The 12,511-nt window shown below is 37.8% G+C and overlaps 1 protein-coding gene across 3 annotated transcripts in view; it reads left to right on the top strand.

The window, feature by feature from the left end:
- IRAG1 (inositol 1,4,5-triphosphate receptor associated 1) overlaps positions 1-11,863 on the top strand; it is a 125,733-nt gene extending 113,870 nt beyond the window's left edge. For all 3 annotated transcript variants that reach the window (XM_042461575.1, XM_042461496.1, XM_042461418.1), the window contains exons 25-27: positions 4,140-4,259; positions 8,911-9,039; positions 10,974-11,863. In XM_042461575.1, the coding sequence (XP_042317509.1) occupies positions 4,140-4,259; positions 8,911-9,039; positions 10,974-11,223 (499 nt within the window). In that variant the 3' untranslated portion in view covers positions 11,224-11,863. The remainder of the gene's footprint in view (positions 1-4,139; positions 4,260-8,910; positions 9,040-10,973) is intronic.
- Positions 11,864-12,511: the final 648 nt, after the last annotated feature.

Raw genomic sequence — 12,511 nt, 5'->3', positions numbered from 1 at the left:
TAAACTCCACAGCTTTAACTTTTAAAAATCCATTTACAAGACTAGGGCTAGAATTATGTTTGTCCAGATTTTATCAGCAATATTATTACTATTGTACTTCTTTCTCTGCTTTAAACTATCAGCAGATATATGGCTTCTGGAGAAAACAGTAAAACTTTTAAACAAAAGTATATAATCTAACCATGGCTAGCATTTTGCTGCAAGGGTAGATAGCACCACAAAACCAAAAAGCAGAACTTCGGTGCATACAATAAATTATGGCTTAGCTATTTCCTCTACTTCCTCTATAGCTGACCTCCAGAAGTGGTGACAGTCCCAAACATCTATTATGACCTAAAATAGGGGAGTTGTCCCAGGCTAACCACAAAAAGGAAGTTTGCTAACCCATAAAACATAAGTTCTTAAATAACTAAAGCAATTTTAATTTGATTTTCTTACATTTTTTAAAATGATACAACTTGGTTGATTTGTTGATAAATTCATTAATTTAAAAATAATCTAAAATTACTATAAATAGCCAGTAAATATTGTGTTAACCTTTTTTCAAAAATTGCATTTGTGTGTAGTGATTAAAATAACAAATTTTAAAACTACTGTTGAAAGTTTTAATGCAGTGGAGTATGAATTAATTTTTAATTATGTTATTCCATGTTCTGGAGGAGCTCCTAATGGGCCATGATACGTAGCTTGTGGGTTACATTTAGCTTTGTGGGATATAGGTTATGTAGGCCAACTACTTCCTTCATGGAATTTCAGCTGATTAGCATTGAACCCATTAATCATTTTAGGTCAAAGGACTGCTGTCCAGTAGCGATAAATTTTCTGATCTGGTATAGTTGCCTAGATAGTTCACTGGGTTAAGCTTGAAATAATATGAAATGTCAAAACCTGGACTAAACAGATAGCATGGTAGGTTATAAGACAAGAAGAAGTGGCTCATACAATACTGACAGTGCTGTAGTAAAGGAGGCAAATTTGTAGGAAAACCAGCATCTGTACTGAGACTGAGATATCATGCATTATGAAATAGGTCTATATTCCTGCACAGAACTTGAAACATTATTTTTAAAGTAATTTGTTACTTGTCACTCATTGGTATTTTGTCTTCTTTTTTAGTAATTCATTAATACTGCACAAGATTTAAAAGAAGGCAGAAAGGAATCCAGTAGCAAATTTCAAAGTAACTGTAGCATACATTTTTGTGGGGCCCAGTTTGCATTTGTTAGAATAAACCAGTTAGTCTCAAAGCGCTTTCTTGCTTTTTAATGCTGAAACAGACTTACCAATGCTGTATCTTTGAATATTACTGCAATATTTAAATGAGTTATTTGTTAATCTTTTAGTTTTTTTCTTTTTTGAAAAACACACTTGAAAAATATAGCAGTGGCCAAGAAGCCATCCTAATGTCACCCAGCAACATTTTAGTAATAAAAGATAAACACTATTATTAAACTGAGAAACTGATAATGTTCTCATTTGTTACATTATTTTTATTTATTTATTTTTAAAATTATAGTTATGCCTTTATTACCTTGAAAAGTAATGTGTTACAAGCAATGCTCTTGCTTCTACCACATTGTTTCCAAGTCCTTTTCTAAACCTAAGTGCAAAGAGACATAGCAAATGAAGCCAGGGTTTCACATTTTGTCAAGAGATGTCTGCTGGGAACACAGGATACGCTTGTGTTTTGGAACTTTACTGCATGTACGTACTTCCTAGACAGTTTACAGTACATTGGCAGCTTTTCTCCCAGTGCAGAATGCTTGTCATCTTCAGGAAATACAGAATACATTTGAAGGAAATGTCTTTCTGACATTTTGGAACCATGATAATTGATTTAAAAAAAAAGATACATGCTGGTAGCTACTGAGCTGCAGCTGTAGTAGTGAGTGACACTGATGTACGGTCTTACAGGGAGAACAACAGTGACACCATAGCTAATGCATGTTAGCACTGTGTGAAGGGAGGCAAAGCTGAACCTCCTTAGGAGACCCTCTTACCAAGAAAACCCTATGATGGGACAGCTGCAAACATAACAAAAGGCAGGACTAGAACACAAAAACAGAGCTAGAAATGAGCCATAGAGGGAAATCACAATAGAACTAAAAAAAATATGGGAATTTAAGTGGCAGACATGTTCAGTGGTGCTAACACTGTCCAAAGCAGCACAACACATATTATAGGAACATGGAATGTGAAAAGCATGAGCCAGTGGAAGCTGAATGCACAAACATAGCAATTCTAGGGGCGAGCAAACTAAAATGGACAGAAATGGGTCACTTTGACTCAGATAACTAACTAGACAGTGTTCTACTCAGGAAGTGAACAGACATAATGAAACAGGGTGGCTTTCATACTAAGGAAAGATGTAGCAAAAATAGTCAAAGGTTACAAGCAAGATCTGATTGAATCATGTCAGTAAGGCTTCAAGGATAAATATTATCATAATCCAAGTACATGCCACAACCACAGAGGCAGTGAAAGAAGAAATTGAGAGATTCTGTGAAAGAATTCAGGAAAAAAATACACAACACACCAACACAAGAGTTCAAGCTAATCATAGGAGACAAATGCTAAAGTTGCCAGCAAAGAAGAATCAAAAACAGCAGGAGGATTTGGACTAAATACAAGAAATGAAGCAGGAGAGTGACTGATTTTGTGAAGCCAGCAATTTTACCTTCTTCATACAACCAGAGAGGAGACTATACACATGCATATCACCAGATGGTCAGTACAAAAAACAGATTGACTATCTAACTGAAAGCAGAAGATGGAGCAACTCTATTATTGTGGCAAAAACTAGACCAAGTGCTGACTGTGGTACACATTATGAACTACATACATCAAAAAAACTGGAGTGAAGCTGAAGGAAACAAAAACAACCATACCAAATTATGATCTGAACAATGTATCAACAGAATTTACAACGGTGTAAGGAAAAGATTTGAGTTCTTAAGCGTAATTGACCAAGAACCAGAAGAACTATGGTCAGAAGCTAAGGACATAATCAAGGAAGAATGCAGAAAGACGCTAACAGTGGCCAGAAAGAAAGAAAAGGAATAATTTATAACAGATGAAACACTTAAAGTAGTAAAGAAAAGTAGAGATGCAAAAGAAAAGGGAAATAGGAACAAAATCAAAACTATGAAAGGAACTGTCCAATGATTAGTACACAAGGACAAAGAAAACTACTATAATAATCAATGTAGAGAAACAGCAAACAACAAAAAGGTAGAATAGGAGACTTCTTCAACACGTTCCAGGAAATCAAAGGAAGGTTCAAACCAAGGGTAGGGATGCTCTATCATAAAAAAAGAACATACTACAAGATCAAAAAGAAATAAAAAGATGATGGAAGCAATCCACAAAAAAGCTGTATAAAATTTTAAAAATTAATGACATAGGGAATGAAGTACCATATGAAGATGAACCCCAAATTCTAGAAAGCGAGGTGGAAGCTGCAATAAGATAAATTGGGAAGAACAGTAATCAGGAACAGATGACATTCCAATTGAATTGCTACAATCCATGCAGAAAGAAACAGTTCTAGTGTTAACCAAAATATGCTAATAAATATGGAGGGGAAAAAACCTGATGGCCAACAGACTAGAAATTATCAATATACAAAGGAAGCACAAAATACAACAATAGGACCATAGCATTAATTTCCCATGCAAGCAAAATCATGCTCAAAATTCTGCAGCATAGACTCCAATCATATATGGGGAGAGAAATCCCAGAATTACAAGTAGGATCCAGGAAAGGCAGAGGCACTAGTGACCATGCTGCAAACAATGAGGCTGCCATTAGAAAATGTTTGATTGTATTTCTCTATTTTTAAACTTTTTTTTTTAAGTACCAACTGCAGAAGGGGGTCTGAACTCGACCAATTGGTGGGAGTTAAAAGCAATCTGGTTTTCATGCCCTATCTAGCCAAATGTATAGAAATACATAAATTGATATGTGGAGTGGGCGATGCCCTTAGGTATTTGTAACTATTTATAACATCTTGAGATCTTGGCCCCTCATTTCAGTTAGCAATATGCGAATATACACAGAAAAGAAACTGTCATTCTTGCATTTTACAGTCTAATAATGTACCTCTCTCCTTATCACTTGTCAATTTTCAAATCTGTTAGTGGAAAGTCAAATGGGGAGCCTGATTCTGAATCCACTTCTTCAACTCAGACACAGAGTGGCATAGATGACATCAATCCAGAGACAAAAGCCAAAATAGAAGAGGAAGCCTATAACAAAGGGTAAGGCTGTGTTGTTGGACTCTGCGTGATAGGCATCCTCTTTTTATTATCAATAGTAACTATGGATGACTTCTTTTCATTTTATGAATTTTATAGACTTCTCCTAAGGAAAAGGGGGGGCCTGGTTCCTACATTTACTGCAAAAGTAACATTTCTGAAACAGAAAAAATTCCCATTCAGAATCCTTATAGGTAGAAATGTAACTTGTACTGGCCAATTATTTATCCCCAATATCCTTTTAACACACACACACAGATATACAATCTGTTGTTTGCCCTAAAAGGAAACTATATAGATGCCTTATGTTTCCCCCTTCTCCTGGGCATGTATCAGCTTGAAAGAATTTTAATCAGTTCCATTCTTTGGGGGGTGAGAGGTCCACTGTTGGACCACTTGAGGAACTTTCTTCTGATACCCTGTACCTCAAGTACATGTCAAAGCACTTTTGTGATTGCTGTGAAAGCTATGAGAAATGATCATCTTGAAACCAACGTCATACCAGAATTACTAAATACTTATTAACATGTTGAATTTTCTATTTAAATCACAGCAATCATTTATGTGAGTAGAATTCAGAAATATAGCCATGTTAGTCTGGAATATCAATATACAAAGGGGTCTTGTAAAACCTTTGAGACTAAATGAGTGAAATAAGTTGCAGCATTAGCTTACATACACTTGATCTGAGGAAGTAGACTCAACTCTATGTTCACTGCCACACTGCAGAATGCAGTTTGACAGTGCTTTAACTGTCATGTCTCCATCCTGTAGAATCCTGGGATTTGTAGTTTGTTGTGGTACCAGAGTTCTGTCAGAGGTGGCTAAATATCTCACAAAACTACAAATCCCAGAATTCCATTGTATTGAGCCATGGCAGTTAAAGCAGTGTCAAACTGCACTAATTCTACAATGTAAATGCTGCAATGAAAGCTTATGCTACAACTTCTTCTGTTCAGTTATTCTCAAAGGTGCTACAAGATCCCATAGCAACCATTTATATCATTCCCACAATGTCAAATAATAATCCAAACCAAACAAAGGCTCCACCCCATCTCCTTTACTTCTCCAGCTTTCAGCTGGCTAAACTGTTCTCTGTCTGAATTCAGCTGTCAAGTGCCTACAGAAACCCCATTGTTTAATTCCATCTGAATAAAAGAAGCCCAACTACAAAGATTTATCATCACTATAGTCCATCCAAACTGTCCACTTTCTTCTTTCATAATGACTAACATAACACTTGGTAGTGCATCTACTCTTTCTGTGTGTATCTATATGTAAAAATATATGCTGAAATTTAACTGAGAAAAAATAATTCTGATTCTGCTACAGGAGGTCCAGGGTGGTGCAGTAGTCTGAGTGTTGGCTTAAGACTCACAAAGACTAGGATTCAAATCCCGATTCAGCCAGACCTTGGGCAAGTCACACTCTCTCAGCCTAAGAGGAAGGCAATAGCAAACCTCCTCTGAAGAAATCTTATCAAGAAAACCATAAGATAAGGTTGTTGTGGGTCAGAGTTGATTTGAAGGCACATAACAACAGCAAACCTCTGCAACAGATCCAATGCCTAAACATTTGAGTTACTATGGAAACTCATTACCATGTACATATTATTTCATAAATATACACACAGAGCAGTTAATTAGGCTAAAACGAAAATCAACAATTCTGAAATGTAAATCATGTTGACCACACAAAATGCCAAAAGGCATTTCAATGAAAAGAATGCCTTTGTTTTGTCATCAGTATGTGTTGCCATAGCAGTTATGTATCCATGAGAAAGAGTAATAAAAAAGATATGCTGTTTTAACAGTACTGAGCATCTTAAGCTAAAGAAAAAAATGAAAGCAAAAGTGTAACCAAATAAATGTGATAGCACTATGTCATTCACTAAAAGTAATTTCACTTGTGTTAACAGAGTTAATTTCTAAGAATTTTTCTTGTTGCTGTTGTTCCTACGACAATTGAAATCCTGAACTAAACTGTGTGTTTTAGCTAGGATATTAACTCTACTGTGCATGCCTTAGATTAATGTTTATATTACAGTTAGTGAGAAAAATATGTCCTTATTTCAAATGTACTGTTTTAGTCACCTGGATCCACCCATTGGACTTGCTAAATTACAGAAGAAGCTTAATGTGTATTACAAGGAAGTCACTGTCTCATGGAAGGAAGCCACAACTGTTTGGGACTTATGAAATGATTGTGGCTTTTAGATAAGTGAAAATGCTGTGGGTGATGTGAATCCATCTATCACTCATGCTTTTAAAAAGTAATCCATACAGAATATTTTCTGGAGCTCAAGAGTGCTGTATCACTGTAGGGTAATTTAAGTTTCCTAAGGCTTCAGCCTTTGGTAAGGAAACAAAAATATTTAAATATAAAAAATGTCAAAGCCAAGCCTGTTAAGATCTACCTTTAAAATTAGCAGACTAGCAGAAAAGTGCCTTTGTCTAACTGTGCTTTCCGAAGAACTGAGACTGACTCAAAAAAACAACAAACACATAGCTGACAGTTTAAAACAAAAGTTTACCAATGGCTTTAATCTATATACATATACATATAAAAGCTATATCCTAATCTAGCTAGTGAATAGTTCAGGTAAAAATAAATCTTTATCTTAACATCTTTCCAAAGAAAGCTGAGGGAAGAGGAAGATGGAAAACCCAACAGTTCAAGAGAAAATCTTTGAGAAAGAGTAAAATCTTTGAGAGAGGGCTGTGCATACCGGCCATAAAGGCTGGCCTGGGGACGGAGTCAGGGAGTGGTGTCCACATGATGCATGCCTTGACTCCAACCCCAGGGCAATGTGATGCCATGTGCCACTACACACAGTGCACAACATCACAGGGCTCCTGTGGCACTGCATCCACTGAAGGAACACTATAAAGCCACAGCGCCATAGCTATCAAACCCTTTGCAGGACTCCTTTTTGCAGCTCCTTTTTACACTCTGCAAAGGCCAGATCGGGGCCTCACTGTGCGGTTGCCACCGCCCCAATCTGGCTGTAAAAGGGGCGGCTGCAGGCCGCCACTTAGGAGTAGTCCGCACAACCCCTATGTTAGCTGCCCTAAAAGGGGGAGTGACCTAAATCACATGGTTAATTTGAATGAGACAGACAGAGAGGAGATTATCACATTGTATTTAAAGTGACTTATCCCCAATGGGATACAGTCGCATTTAATTTTAAAACTGGGTGTTATTGCATGCAGCCTCAGCTGGGCGAGTGCAAACCATATGCAGCCCAAATCCCAGTTGCACTTATCCTGTGGCTTTTCAAAAATGGCAAGTTTTTGAAAAGCCGCTGAATAAGCATGGCTGGGATCCAGGCTGTATATGGGTTGCACTCGCCCAGCCACAGCTGTGTGCAATATCATATGATTTTAAAATTAAATGTGACTGTATCCCATCAGGGATAAGTTGCTTTAAATATAATGCGATAATCTCCAGAGAGACAAAAGTTTGCATGCAGAAAATCCCTATCTATCTATCTAAGGCGGGAGAAAGAGAACACAAAAATCTTCCTTTGGGGTGGGGCATTGGGCACAGCTGCGGAGACCAAACTATGCCATCACAACTACATTCTGAATAACCAAGGGCTCATTCCCACTATGATTTAAAGTGAATTGCTGATTGGTTTATAAGACTGTCATTCCTATTTGAAACCAGTTCCAATCCTGCTTTGATCAATTTCTGTTGCGATAAAGCAAGGCAAAAGCAAAAAGCTTGTTTTTTCCAGACTCTAATTTTCTAGTGGTTCTTTTGGAAAGAATTAGTTCCAGAGCGTGCTCAACAAGTGGGAACAATGGATCTGAATCACATCATTCTGGAAAGGAGGGACTAATGGCAGGGGGGGTGTTTACCATCCCACCTCAGTTTTTGGTAGATCCATCATTCCCCCGTCTCTCAATGCTGCCTTTGTGCTTGTGGTGTGACATGTGAGTGCATGATTTAAAAAAAAAAGAATTGATAGAAGATTTGATTCATTGAACTGAATCTTCTATCAATTTATTTACTATATATATATATATATATATATATATATATATATATATATAGTTCCCAAGCCAGGCTGCCAGGCTGGCACTTACATCACTGATGATGCACAGATGACTGACATGCATTTTGAAGTGGCGCAAACTAGTGGGGATGACAATTGTGCCAAAAAAGAAGTAATTACAAGGGGATAATTCCTAGTGGGAATAATGGATCTTTTGGAATCAATTTACCAGCACGGAGCGAAGGCAAATCTCAAACCGGTTTAAATGTAAGTGGGAATGAGCCTGAAAAGTGATATTCTGTCATTCTCAGTTGCTTTCTGTGCTGGTTTTAAAGTGGTGTTCTCGCTCTGCTTCTGATGAATTTAGCTTTATTGTTTGCACATACATTCCCATCATTTGTACATCTTTTATTTATTACACATATCTGATTCTATACAATCATATTTAAGTTAGCCTCTTGCTTTCATATTTCTTTTAAGACGGGAAGCTCTGTGCTCTCTTCAGATAGGAGATTTGGGTAGATTCAGACATCAAGCAGATTTCATAAGAAAATTATGCTGCTTTATTACTGTATCTAAGCCTTGTGACTTCAATTAATGCTTAGCTTTTTGAAAAAGAAAACAAAAATGCATGTGTCTTTTTCATGCATAAAGCTATCAAGAAGGCTTAAAGAAAACCAAAGAACTTGAAGAGTTGAAAGAAGATGATGAAGACAAAATAAATGAAAGCCCTGATGACTGTGTAGCAGGTGAAAGTGATGACGAAGTCAGCAAGGAACATAGGTAAGAAAATAGATGTACTTAGATTGTCAAATGCCAGTCTATTTGATGAATTGTAGCCTTACTGAATGTTTGGAGGTTGACTGTAGAGATACCTAAGTGTTGTGATGATGTTTCCTTCCTAGCAGATCCCCCAAGAACAACTGATAGGGTGGGGATGGAAACAAAAAACAAACTTCCCGAGTCTATGAAACAAAGGGTAAATTGCACAAAAATAATTTTGCAGAAAACAGAACCACAATGACTGTTGCTCAAAATCATCAATCTGCTTTCTAAACTTGAAGAAATATGTAGAACAGAGGGAGAGAGAACTTCTGGAAGAGAAATACAACGTGCAAATGAAAGCCCACTGCGTGGGAACTGGGTCATATGTTGTTTCTAAACCTCTCCTGCCAAAATAGCCTTTGCAAACCCAACACCTGCTAGAAGTGTTGCTCTGCAATTCCCAGCATTCATCTGAGTAAAGAAGATGGCGTGAGTTAGATTATGAACACCAGGAACACCACTTTAGGGAAGCATACCTGAGGAGATTTCTAGATCTTTCAGCCACTAATGAAGCATTCTTCTTGAATTAGAGGATTGGTGGGCAATCTCCAGTTCTTGGCTTCATTGCATGCAGCCCTTGTCTAGGTATCATATATGATTACTTCAGGCCTCTGCAAGAACAGTTTCTCCCTTTCCCTGTGGCCTGACAGGAAGATGGGGAGAGAGAAGGTGACTAAAAGAGGAAGAAGTGTTAGGTGGGATACAGACTGCCCACAAAGGGCAGTCTATCTGTGCCTTGTTTTGCTGCGCGATGGAGCCTTAGTGGACAAACCGCGCAGTTCCCTCGCACAGCAAAAAACCCCGCAAAAGTGGGTTCTTCTTGCGGCATGATTGTGATGCCAAGGTGCGCCAATGGCGAACTTGCGGCATCACAATGACGCCTGGATGTGCGGACGCTAAGCATCCATTGCGTCAAAATGTTGGTGCCCATGTGTATTGGCACGTATGGGCGGTGCGCCCTCGGCCAACCCCTAGCACATGACGAGGGTGCACTTTAGGCCCGTCTGGAGAGGGCCTGAGAAACAATAAAAAAGCAGGCTTGCCTACATTTGGCCATGGGTCCATCCACTGCTCAAGTGTTGCCTCAACAGATTATGCCAAGGGAATGCAGCCCTTGACCCAAAAAAATTGTCCTACCCACTCTGATACAGGAGTGAGTGTATGTATTTGGTATTTGTAAGCAAATGCTTGTATTGGAATCCATTCTGCCAGTTTACTTGTATTCCATCTATTTAGTGTGAACGAACAAAAGTCTTTGAAATGACACATGAATTTGCAATTGCCTTTAAGCTCATTTGTGCTATTTGTTCTTTGGAAGAGAGTGCAAGGAGAGATTTATAATATGAATTAGTTTTTTTGACTTGAATGAGAGTTACTTGAAGTATTGTCTGTGAAAACGCTGCATAATCTATTTGCTTCTGATACTCTTACATGATGCTTGAACCAAAGTAACTCTGGACAGCTGTCAAATTTTTCGAATATAATGAAATCCTTAACAGGGCTCAGGCAGTTTTTCTAGCTTTTACTAGAATATTTAACTGCAGTGCTGGTCCTCTGACTGATAATTCATAGTGACAAATCTTACCAAGTGTTCTTTGAATGTTACCTCTTTCTCCTGAGGGAGCATTTAATACTTTAATATAGAAGTGTCAACTCTCTTCTTAAGAAAAACACTTGTAAAAGATTTAAAACTTTAAGAAATATAATCATAACTGTTATGCTGAGAACCATGCCTTTGATCCTGTGGGAAATCACCTAATAAGTAGAGTATGTATACGGCCAGACTTCTGAGTATTGCACAGCATATTATTTTCAGATATTAGAAGTAGCTAGTGTCAAATTATTTCAGCGAGCTTACATATCTTTTTCCTTTTTCCTTTTCCATTTTACAGCAAACTTGAAGTCATTATTCATTATGTACAAATACTGTACCCCAAACTGCATAAACACTGGAACATGCTCTGGGTTGTAGCAGCCATTATCCTTATTTTTGCTGTGGTACTGGGAATCTCCACTTTATACAATTACTTCTCCTCCTGTACTGAATTATCAGATGGGCCACAAATGAAAGCTACCTGTTCTGCTGTCCAGCAATATTCCTGGTGGAACTCAGGATTTCAACATGACCAACACAGAGAATAACAAAACAGGACTGGGGGAGAAAAGCCAATTACAACATACCAGAAAGCACCCATTTTAAAACTTTCATGGTGATAAAATGTGATCAGTAATCCACTGTTTGGGTTTATTTGTGCCATAAGACATGGGAATGCAGTGTGATTTCTTTTAAGTAGCCAGATAACACCAGCCAATAAATGCTGTTTTCTTTTTTATGCTAACTGCTATTTGATTAATGTGCCTTGAATATCAAGACACCCACATAAAAATATAGAGAAAGAATATGACCAAAAATTAGGGCGTTGATGTCAGGAGAGTCATAGGTGAAACACAAACACCAGTGCTTCTGAAGAATGTCACTCACAACCTCTGTAAATATCAGCATTAATTCATGTTACAAGCTTCAGTTTGAAGCTGGTGTGTGGTTTTTTTTTTAATATAAGACCTTAGAATTATGATAGAGATTTCTGTTTGGTGTCACAACTGAAGGGAATGAGCAAAAAGTAAAATATTACCATGCCTTGGCTATGTAGACAGTTCCACATTTATATAAGAGAAGCCTGAATGAAGGGATGTCATATTGAAAATAGAGCAAGCTTGTTTTCTGCTGCTTCACAGACTAGAACATGAAGCAGTGGATGCAAAAGCAGTGAAGGAAAAGAGATTCCACCTCACCATTAGGAAGAACCTCCTAACAGTAAGAGCTGTTTGACAGTGGAACACATTCCCTTGGAGTGTGGCAGAGCCTCCTTCTTTGGAGGTTTTTAAACAGAGACTGGATAGCCATCTGTTGGGGGTGCTTTGATTGTATATTCTGCATGGCAGGGGATTTGACTTGATGACCCTTGAAATATCTTCCAACTCTATGATTCTATGAGTTTATGAATGTGGAAATATTCAAGCTTTCCACCTTTGCCATATATACAAAATAATGTAATGGAAAAGTAAATGTCATGAGAATTATGTGCACAGAAAACCTCTGTCACTTAAAGCAATACCTCATTGTAGTTGCTGTAGGAGCATACAGATGTTCACACCCAACTTTACCACATGTGCAAGACCTCTCACCTGTGTTCTGGAAAGCTTTACCATATGTACAATTCTGTTCTAATAGGTGTGTAATGACACTGTGGTTCCACAGAAAGTCTGGCATGTGTAGCAGCAACCTACTATAAGTACAGCAATCTTGAAAACCAAATTCCACTTGCAGATGTTATACTGGTGTGAGGCTAGACATTACAAAGGAGATGTGCTTTTTAAACTCACCTTTCCAATGTAATTTTAATAAAAGATAAGGCCTTACTTACAGAGT

This window comes from Sceloporus undulatus, chromosome 1, assembly GCF_019175285.1.
Source record: "Sceloporus undulatus isolate JIND9_A2432 ecotype Alabama chromosome 1, SceUnd_v1.1, whole genome shotgun sequence".
In the NCBI taxonomy this organism is placed as follows: domain Eukaryota; kingdom Metazoa; phylum Chordata; class Lepidosauria; order Squamata; family Phrynosomatidae; genus Sceloporus; species Sceloporus undulatus.
Note: the sequence above shows the minus strand (reverse complement) of the source record. Positions and strands in the feature narration are given on the sequence as shown.